Source organism: Podarcis melisellensis (genome assembly GCF_964234715.1).
Source record: "Podarcis melisellensis genome assembly, chromosome: 8".
NCBI lineage: Eukaryota > Metazoa > Chordata > Lepidosauria > Squamata > Lacertidae > Podarcis > Podarcis melisellensis.
The window spans coordinates 7,918,410-7,943,518 of record NC_138540.1 but is presented as its reverse complement, the minus strand read 5'-3'; the positions used below and the strand labels follow the sequence as shown (position 1 = coordinate 7,943,518).

Sequence of the window (25,109 nt, the reverse complement as noted above, 5' to 3'; positions counted from 1 at the left end):
AGGCACATCATATGGGGACTTCCAGAGAGACAAAATGGCGGGCGCCATGGCAGCGAGCAGCTCCTGAAGCCAGCCAGAGCCAACTGCACCACCAGGCTGGCTCTGGGCCGCTGAGACTGCCGCTGCTGCCACCACTGCCGAGGGGGAACCGGGGACACCCGGTGCGTCAACTGGGGGAACCGCTGACACCCTCCCCCCCCGTGACCCAAATCAAGCCGGGAGTGAAAGAACCTGGCCACCCAACTGACTGCCCAGTGGTGCTCTGGGGCCAGGAAAAACCTGGAGCTGACACAGGGAGAAGGAGGAGAGGAGGAGAAGAAGGAAGAGAGAGGAAGAGGAAGGAGAGAAAAGAGGGGAGCCCCAACTTTGTCACGCTGCCGCTGAGGGGGAGAGGTAGGAGAGCACTGGGAGGGCAAGGACATGTGGCTGAGCCCAGGCCCGACCCGAGCCTACTCCACGGTAGATAGCACTCCAAGAGAGCAGGCTGGGACCCAGAGGAAGACTGCGCAACAGAGGAAACCACAGAAGAGATTACTTCTTTTTTAAAAAACAAACAACTTTTTTAAAAATAACTTTTTTCTCTTTTCAAAGAAAAAAGTGTCCCCGGATTCTTTGAAAAAAATCTGGTAACCTTAAAACGGCTCTATGCCACAACTGCCATCACACAAGCCAATGCACTCACTCACTCAAACATACAGCTACACAACTGAAAACTGTTGGAGAAAAACAACCCTCCATCTCTTCTAAGAGAGAAAGAAACTAGACCACAAATGGCTTTTGGTACAGTTAATTTCACTGGTGTAGTCAATTTCACAGTTCTGTTGAGTAGTATGGGGCAAAGAGAACAGACTGCAGTGCAGAAACCGCCTTTCCCCCATCTAGCGCTATTCCCACCCCTCTTTCCCCTGCCTCCTCTTACATTTGCACAGCAACCGAGCTACCAGGTCTCATCCTGCAGAATGCAGAACTAAAGGGGAGTTAGGAACAGGAGGGCATGCACAACACCAGAGGCTCTTTTCTCTCCACTGAGCTACTTCCTATTTTCCCAAGCATGCCCTGACATTGAAAAATGAACTGCAATTAAACCTTGTGACATTCATGCAGGGATTAGAATCCGGGACTGTCAGGTAGGAGAGCCTGAGCACTTTACTCCCTTTGCCACCAGGGAAGCCCTTAAACTAAAGGAGTTATGAGCCTTATATTCTACTGGGCTGTAGGGCCACTCCTGCAATGGCCAGAGGGGGTGACACAGCTCATCAGCCCAGGCTGGCAGGGATCCATTTGTCCTGGGGGAAAATGGCGGACTGTGCCTTGGGGGGTGAAGTCAAACTGTTGGAAGGTTACAGTGCCCAGGCAGGCCTTGAGGCACCAGGGGGAAGGGCTCCCCGGGAGACCACCTGCCTTGTACACAGACGGTCCCTGGTTCAGTCCCTGCAAGCATCTCCAGGTGGGTGTGCTGGTCCTGTGGGTTACCTGAGAGGCAAGGTCCAAGTCCGGTCCGAGGTCAAAGGTGCATGTGGAGGCAGTCCATAGTAGCAGAAGCTGGGTGCAGGGCAGGGAGTCGGGTGAAGTCAGCAACAGGCTTGCAGCAGGGAGCCAGGGCGGGTCAGGAGCTCAGGCAGGAGAGCAGGACAGGGTTCAGGCAGGAACTAGCAACCAACAATGCTGCTCCTGCAACTTGGGACTGGGGCTGGCCGGCTTTTATCTGCCCCGAGGCATAGGGCGGCCCCGATCCTCCGGTGACTCGCCTCTCCTGGCCTGGAGGCGAGCCCTCCTCCTGCGGGAACTTAGTTCCCTCCGTCTCTCTGCCCTGAGCCTCTGCAGCTCAGGAGAGGCTGGAGGGTTACCGGACCCAGAGGCAACCTCAGCTTCCTCTGATGGGGCTGAGAGTGGAGCACCTGCAGGCAATGGGTCCTCCATCACTTCAGGAGCCAGAGCAGACTCAGCTGATGCCTGCACCTGAGGACCCAGCACAGGTGAGGACCCTTCAGGCTCAGGCCCCAGCCCCGGCTCAGCTGGTTCTGGAGGCGGGGAATCCTGTGCAGGCTGGGATCCCTCAGGTTCAGCATCCGAGTCCGAATCCCAAGCCATCACAGTGGGTCTGGGACAATTCCCTGCCAGAAACCCTGGAGAGTCATGGAAGTGCAGACAATATTGAATTGGAGAGACCACTGGTCTGATTAAGTACAAGGCAGTTTCCTATATTCCTAATAGGGTCCTGTTTGGTTCCATATAACCACTGGCCCAGGTTAAGAAACATTTCTCCAAGAGAAAGTGCAGAGCGTCCTTTGCCTTGCAGCTCTGGAACTTAGGTCACATTCACCATCCCCAGATACACCTGGTTAATTGGCTCACCTGCCAGGAAGGGAATCCCCCCCCCCTGAACCCTCCCTGCAGTGGAGGCGAGCACTCCTCCTGCGGGAACTTAGTAACCCTCCGCCTCTCTGCCCTGAGCCTCTGCAGCTCAGGAGAGGCTGGAGGGTTACCGGACCCAGAGGCAACCTCAGCTTCCTCTGACGGGGCTGAGAGTGGAGCACCTGCAGGCAATGGGTCCTCCATCACCTGAGCCATAATGGACACAGCAAGGAACTGGTTGTACCTATGTGACCATACGCAGTCTGTCTGACACTGCCTTGCAGACCTGCCAGACTGTTAGGTCCATCTACACCAGGGGTCAGCAACCTTTTTCAGCAGGGGGCCGGTCCACAGTCCCTCAGACCATGTGGTGGGCCGGACTCTATATGTTTTGGGGGGGGGGGGAATGAATGAATTCCTATGTCCCACAAATAACCCAGAGACGCATTTTAAATAAAAGGACACATTCGACTCATGTAAAAACACCGGGCAGGCCCCACAAATAACCCAGAGATGCATTTTAAACAAAAGGACACATTCTACTCATGTAAAAACACGCCGATTCCTGGACCGTCCGACAGATTGAGAAGGCGATTGGGCAGCACCCGGCCCCCAGGCCTTAGTTGGCCTACCCATGCTCTACACCCATGTTGTCTACACTGACTGGTAGCAGTGCCTGTCCAGGATTTCAGACGGAGGGTCTTCCCCAGCCCCCCCTCCTGGAGATGCCAAGGGGGGGGTGTTGAACCTGGGGTTTTCTGCATGCAAGGGGGGTGTTCTACCCCTGAGCTACAGCCCTTCCCCTACCTTCCGTATCCTCGCCTCCCCACCCCCCACGAAATCCCGCTCAGCCAAACCCCCTCAGCCCCCCCACACTTTTATACATCAATGTATCATTAACTCCCCCCCTCCCCGCCATGCGCACTAACTCAAGGTGAGAGAAAACACAGCCGCGCTCTGCAACGACGCGAGATTGATGAATTACATTTCTGCGCCGGGTCCCTTCCATGGCTGGTGACTTTCCAGCAAAGCAATTATCACCGTAGAATGCATAATGGCCTAATTAATTACTACTGTCAGGCTGGCCTCTGTGCTATGATTATACCTTATCAAGCCAACTTTCTGATTTTTTTTCTTTTCTTTTTTAGAAAGCAACATTTGGAAGCAAAAATATTATTGTAATTGATGGGTTAAAAGGGGGGGAGGGGGTTGCACGCTCTCTCTCTCTCTCTCCTGCCCTCCACTTTCTTTCTCTGTCTGTTGATATTTCCCCCCAGATCAAGGAATGGTTAAACACAAACAGATAAAAAGCGCAAGAATTGGCAGGACTGATTGCAACTGGAGGAGGATTTAGGCTGCATCAAACTTTCTTCAGGTCCGCCCGCCCCCAACACAGGGACTGGTGGCAATTATATTTTAATTTAAATTGTCACTCAAAAAATAAAATAAAAAATGAAGACAAAGCCCCCTAATATATATAATTTTTTTAAAGTCCTGTTATCCAAGGTGACTCCAGAAAGCTTATGACAGGGAAAGGGAGACTGTGGCCCTCCAGATGTTGTTGTATTCCAACTCCCATAACCGGAACAGAGGAAGCTGCCTCGTGCTGAGTCTGACCATCAGTCCACCTGGCTCCATATCGCCTACACGGACTGGCAGCAGCAGCTGCCCAGGCTTTCAGGCTGGGAACTTTCCAAGTTCTTTCTGGAGATGGCATGACTTGAACTCAGAACCTTTGGCATGCAGGCTGGGGGTGATGAGTCCTGGGGTCCAGCAACATGGGCTCCCTGTCCCTCGCTGGTGGTGATGTGGATAGGGCCGAGAGAAAAAGTGGGCCAATTCTTTGTTCATTTCATTTTGTTATTGGCATTATAAGCGCCAGTTGAAGAAAGGGGTCACAGTCTAGAAACAGAAAGCATGTGCCTTATATCGGTCATAATATAGATATGGAAACACAGGAACAAGTGTGGAATATGGATATAAAGTTTACAGCATGCCATGGTTTAAGAGAAAATTACATGAAAATGAGTATATCTAAAGGAGCGTCTCTACCCCCATTGTTCTACCTGTACACTGAGGTCCAGCGCCAAGGGCCTTCTGGCAGTTCCTTCCCTGTGAGAAGCCAAGTTACAGGGAACCAGGCAGAGGGCCTTCTTGGTAGTGGCACCCGCCCTGTGGAACGGCCTCCCACCAGATTTCACAGAGAACAACAACTACCAGACTTTTAGAAGACATCTGAAGGCAGCCCTGTTTAGGGAAGCTTTTAACGTTTGATGTATTACAGTATTTTAATATTTTTCTGGAAGCCGCCCAGAGTGGCTAGAGAAGCCCAGCCAGATGGGTGGGGTATAAATAATAAATTTATTATTATTATTATTATTATTATTATTATTATTAATCATTGGTATCTAACACCGAGTAAACTGGCAAAAATGTATAAATCTAAATCAAACAAGTGTTGGAACTGTAAAGAGAAAGAAGGTTCTTTTTATCATATGCGGTGGCCTTGTAGTAAGGTTAAAGCTTACTGGGAAATGATTTACAATGAATTGAAAAGAATGTTCAAGATAACCTTTATAAAATAAAATTTAAAAAAAAAACCCAGAAGCTTTTCTTTTGGGAAGTATAGAGACAGAACTACTTAAATTGAACAGAAATTTATGTATGCTACTACAGCAGCAAGAATGCTACTCACTCCAAACTGGAAAGAAGAAGTCCCAGCAAAGGAAGAATGGATACAAAAACTTACAGACTATGCAGAAATGGCGAAACTTACCGGAAGAATAAGAAACCAAGATAACAAACTTTTTACGGAAGAATGGAAATGGTTTATTGAATATTTACAGATAAACTGCAAACAGATAAAAGCATTAGCAGGATTATTGTAATAACCTGCAGTTTCATATGAGTATATATTTAAAGTAGGTAATTAAATGAATTTGGAGATGCTGAATTTATAAATTTAAGGAACCGCAGAAAGAGGGGGGAAGGAAGTCAAACGTTGAAATGTTAAATTGACTGTAAAACTAATGAAATGCATAAACTTGAAAAGTATAACTAAAAACAGAAAGAAAGAAAGAAAGAAAGAAAGAAAGAAAGAAAGAAAGAAAGAAAGAAAGAAAGAAACCACTTCCTGAAACCACTGACAGCTCCACTCAATGGAGAAGATATCTGCCTGGCTTTCTATAAGGCAAATAGGTTGTTTATAAGTTACGCATGGGGAATACCCAGTGCTGCCAGGGAATTTGTAAACCCTCCCAAAAATATATATGTAATTTTAAAATTGATAGATGATTTGTGAGTTTGCACCCGTCACACCCAAAATCGGGTGAAGTCACCCCAAAGCCTTTTTTTTTTTTTGGTGTGCCATCTTGATTCAAAATGGTGCCCAACACCCAAACATCAACAAACAGTGCCAACAAACCTTTGTGCCAAGTCTGGAGACCATGAAATATCTGCAGAGGCGGCCGAGCCTATGTCAGAAATTGGGCAATTGAGTGACGTTTGGGTCCGCCATCTTGATTCAAAATGGTTGCCGGTGTCCCAACACTGACAAAAACTGCCACCCTCACCTCAGGAACTCTCCTGCCAGGTTTGGCAACAGTATCTCAAGAGGAAGCCCAATTTATAGAGGATGGACAGGCAAACCACTTTCCACGATATATACTGTATAGGGAACATGAGGCCATCCCAGTGTTTTTGGACACCAGTTCCCATCGCTCTTGACCGCTGGCCGCACTGGCTGAGGCTGATGGGAACTGTAGTCCAGGAGCATATGGAGGGCCACAGGCATCCCACCACTGCTATATTTATTTATTGTTTATTGCAATTCCACCCCACCTTTTTCCTCCAACGAACTCAAGGTGATGGACGTGGTTCTGACCCTCCTTCTTGAATCCTCACAGCAACCCTTTGAGGTAGGTTAGGCTGAGAGGCACTGACCTGCCGAAGGCCACCACCACTCAGCAAGCTTCATGGTCAACTGGGGTTTTGAACACTGTTGCTCTAACCAGTACACCATACTGCCTCTATTAGGCTAATAGCAAACTCATCCACCCAGTGTGGAGCTTTATGTACACCATACTGCCTCTATTAGGCTAATAGCAAACTTTATGCAGCCATACAGCATCATCTGTGCATAAGAGGGTGGAATCAGCAGACTTGAGGTGGGGAAATCCCTGAAGTTTGCAGAAGCACAACAAAATATTTATTTGAGGGAGAGCAGGGGGTGTGGAATCTGTCAAACAAGGACTGAGCAGGCTCAGTGGGTACAGAATGCTGAGAGTTTGTTGGAGGGATAGCAGAATGGAAAAGCTTTGAGGTGGAGAAATGCAAGGGAGTATCCTGGAGGAGGGAAGGGCTGGTGAGCTGGAGCCCTGGGTGCATTCAGATGTTGACAATGTTGCGTTAGTTTTCCTGCTTATCATGCTAGTGCTTCTGGCCCATTTTCTAATTCGATTTGCATGACGGAAGTGTAGGTTTTTTTACCAATATATTGGCATGCCACAGGAAAAGTCATTCACACCAGGGGATTCACAACTACAAAAATCACCGGACGCCGTTTCCACACAGATGCACTTTTGTCCTTTCCACAATTCCCCTGTGAAAAGAGCAGGAAAGAACGGCATGCTGGTTTAATCCCCCAAAATTTCATTGCTCTAATCCCGTGATTTTCCAGGTTAAGGGGTCTACAATAGATTTTACATTCAGATATAACGTTGTTGTTTAGTCGTTTAGTCATGTCCGACTCTTTGTGATCCCCTGGACCAGAGCACGCCAGGCACTCCTGTCTTCCACTGCCTCCCGCAGTTTGTTAGTAGCTTTGAGAACACTGTCCCGCCACCTCGTCCTCTGTCGTCCCCTTCTCCTTGCGCCCTCCATCTTTCCCAACATCAGGGTCTTTTCCAGGGAGTCTTCTCTTCTCATGAGGTGGCCAAAGTAGTGGAGCCTCAGCTTCACAATCTGTCCTTCCAGTTAGCACTCAGGGCTGATTTCCTTCAGAATGGATAGGTTCTTCTTCAGATATAATGTAGAAATTAGCAAATGGGGCCATGACAGGAAAATGGAACAAACCGTGGTGTTATTGCAGCTTTTGCCCTGCTCCGCCACCCCCCACTGCCCGGGTTGATACCCTTTTTCCAAACTCAGGAACTGCAAGCTAAAATGGGAGATGTTAAGATAGGGTCTGCCAGGTGAGGGAAAGAGACCTCCTTGTGGAAAATGGGAGGCTATTTCCCTGTGAGTGTGAAGAAGGAGGGGCAAAGGGATCTGTTTGATGCCTCCTATTGTCCCCTCCCCCAATTGGTAGCTTTTTTGGGGGGGGGGTTAGTTTTAGCTGTCCAATGGCTTCCTTTACAAAAAGTCTCAAACCACCTTCCTTCCAGGTACTGCGCCATCACAATAAAAAGCCACTTCCAACCTTGAGAGGAGCTGGTGTTGCGGGCTTTTACACTCCCAGCCCCGCGCAATCAGGGGAATCCTCTGCTGCGTCATCCCCCTGGCCAGCCAATTGGCTGGCTCAGGGGGTGTGGCTTGCCGCATTTAAGGCAAGCGCGGCAGAGGATCTTCCTCTTTGGCCGCCGCTCAGCTGGGTGAATTTCCCAGCCACCCACCCTTCAAGGTTTCTCCTTTGACCTTGCTATGGACTTTGGTTGGTCGCCGTAAAGGGGCCTAGTAGGAATTTTTCCACTTGGCAAATTGGCACCAGCCATTTGGTTTTTTCGCCTACCTCGTAGCAAATCGTCACAACTTCCTCGGTTTGGTGGTTAGGCACTGGTATGGGTATTGTTATGTAGATGAATGGGGGGGCGGAGCACCATCACCTCCCCCGGATATTGAAGGCTAGTCCAGTAAAGGATTCTGAGGGGTGTGGCCCCGTCGGAAGCCTATGGAGGCCAGGGCCCAAGGCACGCCCCCAAGTGGTGACCCCGGGGGAATGTCTAGTTGATGTGCATCAGCAGGGCTCCCCCTGCTGGTGTTAACCCTTCCGGGTCTTCAAGCAAGCAGGCTGAAGCTGGATAGTCGGATAGGACCAATGCCTAAGCCAATACCGCTCATCACCTGTAACCAATAAAGTTGCGGGCAATTTTAGCCCATTAACCTTCAAATATCGGTGTCATGTGTCTTTATTCCTACTGGTGGGAGGCGGGAACTCGCCATGCAACCCCAAACCAGACGACAAGAGCAAAGCTCTTTGGAGCAGAGAGATTTTAAGGTGGCTCATGTTAGTCCAAAACGTACACAAGACGGCGCTGCAACAACTAGTAAGGAAGACCTTCGCCCAAATGAGTCTCCTCAGACCCTCGGGTCAGGCCTGGGGGCCAAATGGGCTTCCCTGCTTGGCCCTTGGAATTCTCCCTGCCCCTGCTTCTCAACTCAAGTGTTTCGACTGTGTACTTGAACTCTGATCCTCTTTTGAAGCCATCCAAGTTGGTGGCCCTTACTGCCTCCAGTGGGAGTGAGTTCCACAGTTTAACCATGTGTACGTGAAGAGGTCCTTTCTTTTCTCTGATCTGAATCTTCCAACCTTCCAACCTGGATACTCACAATTCTAGTGTTAGGAGAGAGGGAGAAAATGTTCTCTCTCCACTTTCTCTGCGTGTCTTGCATAATTTTCTAAACTTCTGTCCCTTCAGCGAGTGTCAGCCTGGCCTCCCCAGCTGGGAGAAGGCAGGACAGAGATCGGCTGAGGTGTGTGAGCCTGGCTGAGGAGACCCCCCAAAATCTCACAAGGCCAGAACAAAACTGAACCCCACCCCAGCTTACATCAAACAGATCAAACAGTTGATTCTAAAGCATGGGAGTTCTAGTTCAAGATAAGACTGTGTTTTGGTCAAATTCAACATCATCATCATCATTCTGTTGTTAAAAGAAGAAATTATACATGAACCAGTATTATCCTTTGGATGATGTTATTCCTAATGGGATATATAACAAAGATCTGCTGAAAAAGACCGCTTAACTGAGGAGGAAAACAAAGAGGAGGGGGAGGGGCGGCTTTAAATCATTTACTTTGCCAAGATGATGATGCTGAATGAAATAAAATTGCTGCGAGCCCTTTATTTCCTCATAATATTTCCTGACAGGCACAATGGAGCTCTGGCAAAGTTCCTGATATTAGAAGCCAAAGGACGGTAATCTCATTACAAGTTTCTCAAGGAGTCCTTTGCCTGTCACGCCACACACAGGGACACTCACACAATCCCGTTTCCACCGCTTGACAGGGATCCTGGCCGAGTTCAAGGAGGCAGCAGTTGCCAGCTTGTGTATGAAGGTTGTGGAGGCCCGGGCAAAGCCTGGGAACCGAGAATAAACCTCCTCTTGGGGTGGAGGGAGAGAACGGCTTGGCAGAAGCACATGTGAAAAGAAGCTCTCAAGATCTCAGTCAGTCAGAAGCTGGTTGCGAGCCAGCAGTGTGGTGTGGCAGCAAAACCGGCCAATGCAATTCTTAGGCTGCCCTAACAGAAGTAATAAAAGCGTGTTTTCTGCACCCCTCCACCCCATTTAAAAACTTTGAAAACACCAAGCATTGGGGGGAAAGGAGAAAGCGAGGCACTTGCAAACACATTTGGCGATCATATTTTACGAGGGGCAGTTGTGGCAGGGTGGACAACCAGCCTGCACCAGTCTGAAAAGGTCCCTGAGTGAAAACTCCAGCCAGGGCTGAGCGTAGGAGATTGATTTTAAGTGCCAGAGTGAGAAAAGGTCAGTCTGGATGTGTGTTGCTCCCTGAACTCTGAACCGTTTTGTGCCTTCAAGGCAGGTGGGGTGGGGAGAGAATGGAGCTTTGGCCGGCCGAGTGGAGAAACTGAGGCACAGACGAGGTAGAGGCAGAAGAGCAGGGGAAATCTGTGACAGACTATCATTTGATTTGGGAAGGCGACCCATGCTGTATCCCTTTAATTAACAAACTGCACAGCACATATCACACAAACAGGGACAACCTTATATATAAACAGGGCGAGATCTGCTTTTTATTTCCTTTTTTAAAGAGGATATGGGACGCGGGTGGCGCTGTGGGTTAAACCACAGAGTCTAGGACTTGCTGATCAGAAGGTCGGCGGTTCGAATCCCCGCGGCGGGGTGAGCTCCTGTTGCTCGGTCCCTGTTCCTGCCAACCTAGCAGTTCGAAGCACATCGAAGTACAAGTAAGATAAATAGGTACCGCTCCAGCGGGAAGGTAAACGGTGTTTCCGTGCGCTGCTCTGGTTTGCCAGAGGCGGCTTAGTCATGCTGGCCACATGACCCAGAAAGATGAGCGCTGCAACCCCAGAGTTGGTCATGACTGGACATAATGGTCAGGGGTCCCTTTACCTTTACCTAAAGGGGATATGCCTACTCATCTTTTCAATTGTAGCTTCGCAGTGCAGCAAAGAACTTCTAAGAGTATCTGCCGCAGAGCCTGCTCTCAGGAGAATGCCAGGCAAGGACTGGGAACCACCCACTCTGGAGCATCTGCCCAGATAGTGAAGCATTATCAGGCTTTACCTTGGCCCCACCCACCCAGACTGGCCATGGTCCACTCTTGGACAGGAAGGGCTGTGAAAGGCTTCCTGTTTGGGGTGGTGTTATGAGTCTTATGGAGGAGCTGGTAGGACCATGATGATGATGATGATGAGGATGATGATAATGATGATGATGATAATAATAATAATAATAATAATAATAATAATAATAATAATTTTTTATTTATACCCTGCCCTCCCCAGCCAAGGCCAGGCTCAGGGCGGCTAACAACCAATAATAAAAACAAGTTGAATGAATAGAACTGAAAAACAAGATTAAAATACATTAAAACATGAAGCCTCATCACAGGAGGAGAAAGGAAAAAAGAAAGAGGGGGAGGGAATCAAATTGACTCCAAGCCAAAGGCCAGGCAGAACAACTCTGTCTTACAGGCCCTGCGGAAAGAGATCAGATCCTTCAGGGCCCTGGTCTCATGAGTCAGAGCGTTCCACCAGGCTAGAGCCACTGTTGAGAAGGCCCTGGCTCTGGTTGAGGCTAATCTGACTTCCTTAGGGTCCGGGACCACTAGGGTGTTGTTATTTATGGACCTTGAGGCTCTCCGTGGGGCATGCCAGGAGAGGCGGTCCCGTAGGTACGAGGGTCCTAGGCCATGAAGGGCTTTAAAGGTCAAAAGCAGCACCTTAAACCTGACCCTATACTCCACTGGGAGCCAGTGCAGCTGGAAAAGCACTGGGTGAATATGCTCCCATGGCAGAGACCCCGTAAGGAGCCTCGCTGCAGCATTCTGCACCCTCTGGAGTTTCTGGGACAGCTTCAAGGGCAGCCCCATGTAGAGCGAATTACAGTAGTCAAGCCTGGAGGTGACCGTTGGATGGATCACTGTGGCCAGGTCGGGGCGGGAAAGGTAAGGGACCAACTGCTTGATGCGGTGAAGGTGCAAAAATGTCACCTTGGCTGTTGCTGTAACTTGCGCCTCCATGGAAAGCGCCTCCATGGAAAGCATTCAAGGAGCTGCCCACTGACAACCCTATGGAGGTGCCCAGTGGGCTTTGGGCTTTGTTCACTTTTCTATGGAACACTCAAATGTTAAAGGTAAAGGTAGAGGGACCCCTGACCATTAGGTCCAGTCACGGACGACTCTGGGTTTGCGGTGCTCACCTTTCTTTACTGGCCGAGGGAGCCGGCGTACAGCTTCCGGGTCATGTGGCCAGCATGACTAAGCTGCTTCTGGCGAACCAGAGCAGCACACAGAAACACCATTTACCTTCCCGCTGGAGCGGTACCTATTTATCTACTTGCACTTTGACGTGCTTTCGAACTGCTAGGTTGGCAGGAGCAGGGACCGAGCAATGGGAGCTCACCCCGCCACGGGGATTCGAACCGCTGACCTTCTGATCGGCAAGTCCTAGGCTCTGTGGTTTAACCCACAGCGCCACCCGCGTCCCTTCTCAAATGTTACTTTCAAATAAGTACATTCCACTGCTTTCTTTGGTTCTCTCTTATTTTTTTCAGTTTGGATTGGTGATTTGGGAGTGATAAAACATAACTACAGCACCTCCAGCTCCAGCAGCACCCCTCCTATTTGTATAGACAGGCAAAGCACTATTGAGGCTTTTGGTGGCTCCTGGGCTTTTAATTAAAAGGCTCCTGTTTGCCAGTTCTATCCATTTTGTTGCTTCCCGACGAATACAGGTTGAGGATAAATGATATATAACCTCTTAAAAAGGTAAAGGGACCCCTGGCCATTAGGTCCAGTCGTGGATGCCTCTGGGGTTGTGGTGTTGGTCTCGCTTTATTGGCCGAGGGAGCCGGCGTACAGCTTCCGGGTCATTTGGCCAGCATGACTAAGCCACTTCTGGCCAACCAGAGCAGCGCACGGAAACGCCGTTTACCTTCCCGCCGGAGTGGTTCCTATTGATCTACTTGCACTTTGACGTGCTTTTGAACTGCTAGGTTGGCAGGAGCAGGGACCGAGCAACGGGAGCTCACTCTGTCGCAGGGATTCGAACCACCTACCTTCTGATCAGCAAGTCCTAGGCTCTGTGGTTTAACCCACAGCGCCACCCGCGTCCCTTAATTGCCCCTTGAATAGCCTCTCCTATCTGAATGTCAGTTTCTGTTCCTGCGGTGGGGAGAGCTCTGTGAAATAACCCGGATTCTTGAACTCGTAGCCTTTGAAAGACCCGTCAGTGACAACTGGGACACTGTAGTCATCTCTTTGCTTTCCTTCCACCACTATTTTGGATGCTCAGGCATGTAGACTATGTTACCTTTATTTTAATGTACTAAAACTTTTAATTTAGATGTTTTCACGCATCCAGTCGAAGGAGGAGGAGGAGGAGAAGGTGGGGGGGATAAAGTTTCAAATAATGACTGTAATAAATGAAGGTAATTAATTGTAGTTTGTTCCTTAACTGTCTAGTCAGCTTAATTTTACCTTTTCATCTAATAATGAGAAAATAATTTTTGTGCTCTGAGGGTTAATGATATGTAACTGCAAGAGCTGCTAATTGCATGTTGCAAACTATTCATCAGAATCCCCATCTGTGCTACTTGATTATGTTTGCTAAATTATTGCTTTGAATTATCTTTCATAAAGCAACTTTTGTAATTAGCGGGGTTCTGGCTCTGCTCTTTTCCCTGTCTGCAAGGAGACTCAAAAACTTTGGCCATTTCAAGCTGTCGCCACTCCACTACTGTCGCGGTCAGGCCTTTTGTCTTCCCAGTAATGGAAAATTAAAGGCAGGTTTTTATTTATTGAATCAGGTTGGGGGGGAAGAGAGAAGCTGGTTACCTCTCCTCTGAAAGGAGGGTGCCTCTTATTCCTTGCTCCCCACAGGCACCGCTGGTTCATAGCGGTCAACTTTTCCCTTTTCTTGTGAGGAATCCTATTCGGAATAAGGGAATTTCCCTTTTAAAAAAAGGGAAACGTTGACAGCTATGTGCTGGGTGTGCCCAGAGTCTGCAGGCTCATCACATCCCAGATGCTAGGACCTTACCAGCCAGGCCTAAGGATGAGCTAAGGATGGCAACATTCTCCAGTCTGCTTCCATGGAAAAGAAGGGCCATGGGGCACTGGAAGAACACAAGAAGAGCCCTACAGCTGGATCAGGCCAGTGGCGCCTCTAGCCTAGCATCTTGTTCTCCAGATGCCCCAAAAGGAAAACAGAAAGCAGGATCTGGGCACAAGAGCCCTGTGGTTTCCAAGAACTGGTGTTCAGAAGCATTGCTGTGAGATAATGTAAAGGGACCCCTGACCATTAGGTCCAGTCGTGATCAACTCTGGGGCTGCGGCGCTCATCTCGCTCTATAGGCTGAGGGAGCTGGTGTTTGTCCGCAGACAGCTTCTGGGTCATGTGGCCAGCATGACTAAGCCGCTTCTGGAGAACCAGAGCAGCGCACGGAAACGCTGTTTACCTTCCCTCTGGAGCGGTACCTATTTATCTACTTGCACTTTGATGTGCTTTCGAACAGCTAGGTTGGCAGGAGCAGGGACCGAACAACGGGAGCTCATCCCGTCACAGGGATTCAAACCAACAACCTTCTGAACGGCAAGTCCTAGGCACTGAGGTTTAACCCACAGCGCCACTGTGAAGATAGACCACAGCTATTCTGGCTAGTGGCCATCGATAGCCCTCTCCTCCACAAACCTGTCTAATCCTCTTTTAAAGCCACCCAGGTTGGTGGCCAACACTGCCTCCTGTGGGAATGACTTCCATAGTTTATGTGTTGCATGAAGAAGGCCATCATTTTATTTGCCTGAATTTTTCAACATTCAGCTTCACTGGAAGTCCATGAGTTCTAGTATTACGACAGAGGGAGATATACTTTCTTTCATCCATTTAATCTCCATGCCACGCCAGGACCTCCTCTGAGGGTCTTCTGGCGGTTCCCTCACTGCAAGAACTGAGGTTACAGGGAACCAGGCAGAGGGTCTTCTAGGTAGTGGCACCCTCCATGTGGAACACCTTCAGATGTCAAGGAAATGAACGACTATCTGACTTTTAGAAGACATCTGAAGGCGGCCCTATTTAAGGAGGTTTTTAATGTTTGATGCTTTAACTCAGGCTTTGCATGCAGAAGGTCCAACTCTTTGACTCTCAGGTGGCAGGGCAGCAAAGGATCCTGGCCTCAGGCACCACTCAGAGCAGAGCAGACCATACTGGCCTAAATGGGTGCATTGTTCTGACTCGATTTAGAAGAAGAGAAGAAGAGTTTGGATTTGATATCCCGCGTTATCACTACCCGAAGGAGTCTCAAAGCGGCTAACATTCTCCTTTCCCTTCCTCCTCCATAACAAACACTCTGTGAGGTGAGTGGGGCTGAGAGACTTCAGAGAAGTGTGAGTGGCCCAAGGTCACCCAGCAGCTGCATGTGGAAGAGCAGGGAAGCGAACCCGGTTCACCAGATTACAAGTCCACTGCTCTTAACCACTACACCACACTGGATCTCAGCGTCATATCCTCCACAAAATGAAAGCACATGAATGTTAGAAGCTGCCTCATATCAAGTCACACCAACAGTCCATCTCACTCGTTATTGTCTACACTAACTTCGCAGTGGCTCTCCAAGGTTTCAGGCAGGCGTTTCCCCTAGAATCACAGAACTGTAGTTGGAAGGGATCCCGAGGGTCATCTAGTCCAGTGTTTTTCGACCTTTTTTGGGCAAAGGCACACTTGTTTCATGAAAAAAAAATCACGAGGCACACCACCATTAGAAAATGTTAAAAAAATTAACTCTGTGCCTATTTTGACTATATATAAAGTAATTCTCTTGAATAGGAATCAAATAAACACAAAGAAAGTATTTTATAATTACTTTATTATGAAATAGTAAGTAAAGAGAAATATGAAAAATTATAAAATACTTTATTTTTAAATCTTTCGAATTTTTCAATTTTTCCCACGGCACACCAGGCAACATCTTGCGGCACACTAGTGTACCGCGGAACAGTGGTTGAAAAACACTGATCTAGTCCAACCCCCTGCAATGCAGGAATCTTACCTAAATCATACATGACCGATGATTATACAACATCTAGTTAAAAACCTCCAAGGAAGGAGAGTCCACCACCTCTCGTGGGAGTCTGTTCCAGTGTCAAACAGCTCTGACCATCAGAAAGTTATTTCTGATGTTTAGTTTGACTCTCCTGTCTTGTAACTTGAAACCATTGGCTCAAGTCCTACCCTCCACAGCAGGAAAAAACAAACTTTCTTCATCCTCCACTGAGAGCCATTAAGATATTTGAAGATGGCTATCATATCTCCTCTTTTCCAGGCTCAACATACCCAGCTCCTCGAACTGTTCCTCATAAAGCTTGGTTTCCAGACCCTTGAACGTCTTACTTGCCCTCCTCTGCTCAAGTTCCATCAATTTCCTTCTTAAATTTTGTGGTGTCCACAAGTGGACACAGGACTCCAGATGGGCTGTCACCAGTCAGAATAGAGCAGTACTATTATTTCCCTTGACCTGGACACTAGATGTCTGTTGATGCAATCTAGAACAGCACTGGATTTTTTTGCTGCTGTATCACCCTGTTGGCTCATGTTAGGTTTGTGGTCCCAGGAACTGAAGCAGGAACTTTCTGTGTGCAAAGCATTTGCTGTACCACTAAGCTACAACCATTACCCTAGAATAGATCAAGGGTGAGGAATCTCTGGCCCTCCAGGTGTTGTTGAACTCCAACTCCAACCATCCCTGGCCACTAGCCATGCTTGATAAGGCCGCTGAGAGTTGCAATTCTGAAACATGTTGTTGTTGTTGTTTAGTCGTGTCCGACTCTTCGTGACCCCGTGGACTAGAGCACGCCAGGCACTCCTGTCTTCCACTGCCTCCCGCAGTTTGGTCAAACTCATGCTGGTAGCTTCGAGAACACCATCTCGTCCTCTGTCGTCCCCTTCTTCTTGTGCCCTCCATCTTTCCCAACATCAGGGACTTTTCCAGGGAGTCTTCTCTTCTCATGAGGTGGCCAAAGTATTGGAGCCTCAGCTTCAGGATTTGTCCTTCCAGTGAGCACTCAGGGCTGATTTCCTTAAGAATGGAGAGGTTTGATCTTCTTGCAGTCCATGGGACTCTCAAGAGTCTCCTCCAGCACCACAATCCAAAAGCATCAGTTCTTTGGCGATCAGCCTTCTTTATGGACCAGCTCTCACTTCCATACATCACTATTGGGAAAACCAGAGCTTTAACTATACTTTGTCAGCAAGGTGATCTCTCTGCTTTTTAAGATGCCGTCTAGGTTTGTCATTGCTTTTCTCCCAAGAGCAATTCTGAAACATATGGAGGGCCAAAGGTTTCACATTCTTGCTCTGCCTGGCACTTCACAAAATTCAAGAAGATAGGTCCCTGCTCCAGTAGGCTCACAGAACCAGCAGCTGACCTCAGGAACTTGGGAGGCCAGTGAACACACTGTGTCTATCTGGGTTTAGAGACAGCAGCCAACGACCTGGTCTAGGCCATACCAGTCTGAAGGCCTTGACCACTGTGGATGGACTGGGATCTCAGGCTCCCTCCTGTCCAGCTCAGTGGGCTCTTGAAGTTCAGAGAAGCAGGGTCCAGTCACAAGACCAAGTCAAATGCACAAGACCGAAGGCAGGGCTAAGAGAAGCTGTTTCAGAAGGCAGCTGGTACGGCTGGAAGACTCAGGTAGGAAAGCCAAAGTGTGGTAGGCCCCACCTCCCTGGAGGAACAAATGGGGATGGCCACCAACTTAGGTGGCTCTAACAGAGGACTGGACAAGTTCATGAAGGATAAAGTTTTCAGCAGCTGCTAGCTAGGACAGTTGTGCTCTGCCACTGCAGTCTAGACAAGGCTAGGCAGCCCAGATGGCATGGTGCATACCCTCCAACACTTCTCCAGTGAAAATAGGGATGTCTATTACAGTGGTACCTCTAGTTACGAACTTCATTCGTTCTGGAGGTCTGTTCTTAACCTGAAACCGTTCTTAACCTGAAGCACCACTTTAGCTAATGGGGCCTCCCGCTGTGCCACACGTTTTCTGTTCTCATCCAGAAGCAAAGTTCTTAACCTGAGGTACTATTTCTGGGTTAGCGGAGTCTGTAACCTGAAGCATATGTAACCTGAAGCGTATGTAACCTGAGGTACCACTGTACAGTGGTACCTGTAGGTATGAACTTAATTTGTTCCGGAGGTCCATTCTTAACCTGAAACTGTTCTTAACTAGAGGCGTGCTTTCACTAATGGGGCCTCTTGCTGCTGCTTCGCCGCCGGCATACGATTTCCGTTCTCATCCTGGGGCAAAGTCTCAACTCAAGGTAACTCTTCCAGGTTAGCGGAGTTTGTAACCTGAAGCGTTTGTAACCTGAGGCATTTGTAACTCGAGGTACCACTCTATTATTATTATTATTATTATTATTAATAATAATAATAATAATAATAATAATATTATAACCCACCCATCTGACTGGATTGCCCCAACCACCCTGGGTGGCTTCCAACACATCTAAAAACATAAGAAAACATTGAATATTTTTTTAAAATCCCTATGCAGGGCTGCCTTCACGTGTCTTCTAAAGGTTGTACAGTGGTGCCTCAGGTTACAGACGCTTCAGATTACAGACGCTTCAGGTTACAGACTCCACTAACCCAGAAATAGTACCTCGGGTTAAGAACTTTCGCTTCAGGATGAGAACAGAAATAGCATGGCGGCAGTGGGAGGCCCCATTAGCTAAAGTGGTACCTCAGGTTTCAGGTTAAGAACGGACCTCCAGAACGAATTAAGTTCTTAACCTGAGGTACCACTGTATAGTTACTTATTTCCTTGGCTTGGGGGGTCAGGCAACTCCATATCCTCCAACATTTCTCTGATGAAAATAGGGATGCCCTAAGGAAAAGCGGGACATTCCAGGATCCAATCAGAAACCAGGATGGCTTCTGTAAATCCGGGACTGTCCCTGGAAAATAGGGTTCTTCTTATATTGCATTCCTACAAACTAGCTGGCTGGTTAAAGAGCTCTGAGGCAGCTGCCTCACCGTGCCTCATGGATACCCCGGCCCTGCTCCCTTCTCTGTGCCAGCACCCCACCCCCTCCGTCCCACCCCACCCCTCTCCCAGAGGATCTAATGACATCTGCTGGGGAAACAGGCAGTATTTAAAACAACCAGAAATACATTCCTATTGTTATCATTCTCTTTTATGTGTTTACGCCGAGCGTTTCGGAATGAATCAATACCGGATTGCCCTATAAATAAATAAGCATATCAGTAAAAACTGGGTAATAAAATGAAGTGATGAAAAATATGGAAATCAGCCCACATTTGTGTAAATCCAGTTATTGTTTACTTTAATATTTTTCCTTGTGCCGTTATGTCGTTCCAAAGAGACAGATTTAGAAGTAAGGCAAAGCTCGCAAGATGACAGTCTCTAATGTGCTGTTGCCGTGCGCCGGCGTCTCTCTGGGGGTTTCGAGCTAAGCGGGGTAGAAGCCGCACAGAACAGATTTCTCTGCTCCTCTCCACTCCCCACCCCGGCAAAAGAATAATGAAGATTTTAGGAACGCTCCAAAGTGTGATATTTCTCCAACACCTGCCTTCACCACCTCGGAAGCATTTAAATCTCTCAGAGCCATGGCTCCACCGAAAGCTGGAATAGATCTTATTCCCCACAGCAAAAAAGCCTTGATGGATGGAGTTAAGGAAGCCATCAAAAACAACAGACCTGCCCAGGGGCCCTCTCAGCAGTTCCACTTCCCTCACAAGTTTTGGGGGGTGGCCTGGGTGAGGGCCTTCTCTGTGGCAGCCCCTCAATATACAGCTTTGTTGTTAATGCTGAAGACACAACTCTTGGCCCTGGCCTTCGACACCTCTGATGTGTGTTTCAGGACCCACCCTGCTCGTGTGAATGTAGTATGTTTTAACTGTTTTTATTTCTGAATTTTAACTGGTCGTAACCTGCCCTGACACCTGCGGGAGAAGGACAGGCAATAATAATAAATGTTTTCAAGGGGTGGTGGAAAAAACACACCCAGTCAGTGAACCCATCATCAAATCCATCTCTTGTGCATGTAATTTAATGGAGGAAGTAAATCCATATGCTCGTGTGGTATTGGCTTCTACCACAGCAGCAAAGAGGTCGTCTCATCTGAGTGGGAGAGCTCTCTCTTTGAGGGAACCGCCAGAAGGCCCTCGGAGATGGACCTCTGGACGATGGAAGTGGAGAAACTCCTTCAGGTATACAAATCCAAGGTCATTTAGGGCTTTAAATGACTCTCAGGCTGTGCGCCTGGTCTTTTATGGGCACAGTTACCCCATTAGGAACCAGGGAATCCCCCCCACCTGCCCACCCCGTCCCCTAGAAACAGTACTTCTGTCTTGTCAGGATTCAACCTCAATCCATTGACCACCACCCATCCTCTAATGGCCTCCAGACACCAACAGGACATTCATTCACCATCTTCATTGGTTCCGATTTAAACGAGAGGTAGAGCTGATTGATTGATTGACTGATTGTTTGATTGCATTAACACTTCACCTTTTGGTGTGCTTGTTGTCTCCCCATCCCCATCTAATCTCCACAACAACCTTGTGAGGTAGGGTTTGGCTGAGAGGCAGTGACTGGTCCAAGGTGACACCCAGTGAACTTCCTGGCCAAATGGGGATTCGAACCCTGCTCTCTCCGAGGTCAAAGTCTGACACTCTAACCACTACACCCAACAACATCTGGAAGGGCACCATGTTAGCTACCACTTGAGTTGACACCGAAAACCTGGCGCCATCTTTGGACTTTGAACCTGCTGCTGACGCTGCTGTGTGTGGTTCGTTTTTCTCTTAGGCCCTGCTTCTACTTTGTGTCCCCTGAGCGGCTTACAGGCAGCTCACGGTTGCTAAGAAGTACCTTGGGCACAGATGGCTTCTTACCTCTGCCTGGAAGCTCTTCAAGACAGGAGCCACCATGTCGCGGACCTCCTGGAAGAGAGAAAATGGCGGAAGCCCGCAATTAGACCCGAGTCTGTTAACCCAGCCCTCAGAATCGGGACTGGTTCCTCCTATGAAGCTGGGCTGTCACCTAATTAAAGAAGCCTTGGTTTTGATTAATTGAGCAGGTTTCAAATCGACTAATTAGCTGATTACATTTGCATACTGAGGATAAGAACAATAATACTTAAAGGAGAAACAAAGGCCCATTTTTACGCTGGTGTGGTGGAGATGGTGATGTTTTTTGGCCAGTTTCATCCTTGGCCACTCTTCCAATGATCGCAGACCAGTGGGGAATGAGGGCAAAAATGGGTGTACCCACTCACACGCTGATCCACACACTCTCATGTACACACCCAGGTACACACAGCCCCTCTCCTCAATTTATGGCACAATTGCTCATAAAATGGTTGATCTAACACCTGGGGAAGGCGCAATTTGCACCCCCAACAGGGCGCTAAGCTAAGTCCATTCCTGTACTTGTTCTTGTTGTTTAGTCGTTTAGTCGTGTCCGACTCTTCGTGACCCCCTGGACCAGAGCACGCCAGGCACTTCTGTCCTCCACTGCCTCCCACAGTTTGGTCAAACTCATGCTGGTAGCTTCAAGAACACCATCCAACCATCTCATCCTTTGTCGTCCCCTTCTCCTTGTGCCCTCCATCTTTCCCAACATATTTCTGTACTAGGTCTACTCTATTGCCCTCACCCCTATTTTGCTACTGGAGCCAATATGCATAGCTGTCGACTTTTCCCTTTTCTTGCGAGGAATCCTATTCGGAATAAGGGAATTTCCCTTTAAGAAAGGGAAACGTTGACAGCTATGCCAATATGGTTGGGGCCAGAAAGATTTGCTTTGTGTATTTGGGGGGGAGGGCTGGTTCAAGGAGTCCCCCACCTCTGTTTCTCCCTGGTCCTAGTCCAGCACTCTAACCATTATGCTACACTGCCTCTCATGGGACAGGGTTTGTGGATTTCGGCTCTCTACTTAATTGCCTCCCCCCCCAATTAATACCTTAGTATAATATAAGGTGCTGCAAACCCTACACCCCAAGTCCTCTTAATTTAGATACAAGCTAGGAACATAATTGTAGAAGCTGGCATGAGGCGGTGTTGGGAGGGAAGGGGAGTGAAGGCGGGGTAAGCCCCCAACTGTCAAACTGACTAAAACAACATTTATTTTGGGGAGAGGAAAAGAGCAGCAGCGGCAACAAAAACAGCAACAAAGTGGCGTTCCATCTGCTCAGAGAGGCGGGTGCCAGGATTTCTGCAACGAGGCCTTGGAACACTTTTTCTTGTTATATAAAATAACTTGACAGGGTTGGGGATAGCACAGTTCTGAAAGAAGGGAGATTTTGTGCCAAGGCGCTGGGCACCCCGTCATTCTGACAGGCGAGGGCACAAGCCAAGACATGATGGCATGCAGTTAGTGCAGAATGCTGCAGTCCAATTGCTGACAGGAGTGAGACCCCGTCAGCTTACAACGCCTGAGACCTGGCTTCCAAATTGCTCCTGGGTCAAGTTCAAGCTCAAGCTGCTAAAAAGGTAAAGGTAAAGGGACCCCTGATCATTAGGTCCAGTCGTGCCCAACTCTGGGGTTGCAGCGCTCATCTCGCTTTACTGGCCAAGGGAGCCGGCGTACAGCTTCCGGGTCATGTGGCCAGCATGACTAAGCCGCTTCTGGCGAAACAGAGCAGCGCACGGAAACGGCGTTTACCTTCCCGCCGGAGTGGTACCTATTTATCTTCCTGCACTTTGACGTGCTTTCGAACTGCTAGGTTGGCAGGAGCAGGGACCAAGCAACGGGAGCTCACTCTGTCGCGGGGATTCGAACCGCCGACCTTCTGATCGGCAAGTTCTAGGCTCTGTGGTTTAACCCACAGCACCACCCACGTCAAGTAGCGTCAAGCTGCTACTTGGGGCCAATTTAGCTGCATGATCGCCTCACTGCGTAAATACCCACTTGACCGCTTCGATTTGTGGAACTGGACCTGCCACAGCTGCCACATAATACCAGTTCCACATTTGTAAGAAATGGATATTTTAGTCTGGCAGCGCCTACACTTTGGAACTCCCTGCCTATTGACATCAGTCAGGTGCCTTTGCTGTACTCTTTTCGATCCCTGCTAAAAACATTCTTGGTTTAGACAGGCCTGTCCAGCTGTGTAGAATGTCAACATGTGTTTTGATGTGCTTTTAGCTTATGGTTCATTCAAGGGCAGATTTAGGTTTGATGAGACCCTAAGCTACTGAAGGTAATGGGGCCCTTTATATGTCCAGCTGTCCTTTGTCAACAACAAATTGCCGCTGTTTTTTGTGTTGAATATATGCTTTATGGTGATTTATGGACCTAATAGCTATCCAAAGCCTGTTGCTGTGTGAAGATTTTATTTTATTTGTTTTTTATCGTATATTTTGGAATTGTACATTCAGTCCCCCCCCTAAATATTTTGGGGGCCCCGAAGAGAGTGGGGCCCTAAGCTATAGCTTGTTTAGCTTGTATGTAAATCCGGCACTGGGTTGATTTAATTATTGCCTGACCCATCATTCTAACCATTTTAACAGATAGTTTTATTGTTGGTGAACCCCTTTGAGGTATTTTATGCCATAAACGACATGCGCGGAAACTAAGAGGACTAGCTGCAATTGCACCACCAGATTGTGTTGTAATATGCTATAGTTGGGCATTTGAGGCCAGAATTTGGGGCTGATTACCTTATCCTTCTCTTGTTGGTCACTCAAGTTTGTCAATAAATATATAAATCTCTCTTTCACACACACACACACACACACACACACAGAGAGAGAGAGAGAGAGAGAGCGAGAGAGAGAGAGAGCGAGAGAGAGAGAGCTGTTTGAATGGGAGAAGGGAGGGAGACCCAGCTACCCACTGAGTTAATTCTATAATAGCAAATATACTGTACCTCAGGTACATTTTTCTTAAATTCCCGGCTGAGTTCAATTAAATGTTTATGAGAATGCTCGCTTTCTTCCTGCCGTGCCGCCAGTTCGGAAGCAACAGAATTAAGCTCCTTCTGGAACAAAACAAAACCAAACCAAAACAGAACAGAGACAGAGAGAGAGAGAGGAATGAGTCGTGGCATTTTACCCCTTGCATATAACAAATAGCATTTTCTGAAGCAAGCCGTTTCACACAACTGACTCGAAAGTCAAAAAGATGGACACTGTCAGTTTACGAGGTTTTTGCACTAACTGGCAGTGGAACATCCAGCGATGGCACATTTTGAATTTAGGAGACAGACGCACCCAGTCTCCTTGGGCAAGCAACAGGCAACAGTCATTTACCCCTTTCCCCAGGAGCCAAGGGCAATTGCAGAGAGGGGGTGCAGCTTCTGTTGCATACATTCAGCCATTTATTAATGCCCTCCCCAAGAAATGAACACCCCACCTTTCATGTCTAAAGAAACCTCAAGTTGGCTCAGAGTAGGAAAAAACAACCCCAGAAACACGTATAAACACCACAATGGCCTACACCGCCCCAAAGTGATCTCCATACCATGAATAGTGTACAGTCTTTCTCAAAGGAGATATTTGAGGCCGAGCTAAATGTGGGTTGTTGCCTTATTCCTGGTTTTCCTTTCAAGCAACTGTTATTGGTTTTCTTACACGTATAACAAAATATAACTAGACAATTAAATATAATCACAACACGCACAAACGCAAATCTCGCCAGCTACCAGGTTAAGTATTCATGTATTTTTGCAATACAGTGGTACCTCGGGTTAAGTACTTAATTCGTTCTGGAGGTCTGTTCTTAACCTGAAACTGTTCTTAACCTGAAGCACCACTTTAGCTAATGGGGCCTCCTGCTGCTGCCGCGCTGCCGGAGCACGATTTCTGTTCTCATCCTGAAGCAAAGTTCTTAACCTGAAGCACTATTTCTGGGTTAGCGGAGTCTGTAACCTGAAGCGTATGTAACCTGAAGCGTATGTAACCTGAGGTACCACTGTATTCGTTCCTCCTACGTTATTTGGTCAAGTTTGTATGGAATTCACATCCATCCACAACAAGGTCATCTTCTCTGGCTAAAGCATCCATAAGTGCACATGGTCTTGTGGCCCCTAGAGGGTCCCTTAAGTCAACTGAGGGGACGGTGAGTGGAAAAGGAATTCAGTTTATTGAAAGACACATCAGTGGAGACACAGGTTGAATGAGATCACAAAACCTTTGCCCCCGGGCATTGGGGGAGAAGCAGATATTTAGACATATTGCAAATATACCTGAGCTTGTGCCTGATCCCTATAAGCTTCTTAACTGGCCAAAGTACAGGTACGCGGGTGGCACTGTGGGTTAAACCACAAGAGCCTAGGACTTGCCAATCAGAAGGTCGGTGGTTC

General features: G+C 48.1%; 1 protein-coding gene across 1 annotated transcript in view; it reads right to left on the bottom strand.

The window, feature by feature from the left end:
• CUX2 (cut like homeobox 2) overlaps positions 1 to 25,109 on the bottom strand; it is a 236,804-nt gene that overhangs the window by 84,811 nt on the left and 126,884 nt on the right. Inside the window, exons 2-3 of the mRNA XM_081923033.1 lie at positions 23,676 to 23,786; positions 20,698 to 20,745 (exon numbers count right to left, since the gene is read on the bottom strand). Of these exons, the coding sequence (XP_081779159.1) occupies positions 20,698 to 20,745; positions 23,676 to 23,786 (159 nt within the window). The remainder of the gene's footprint in view (positions 1 to 20,697; positions 20,746 to 23,675; positions 23,787 to 25,109) is intronic.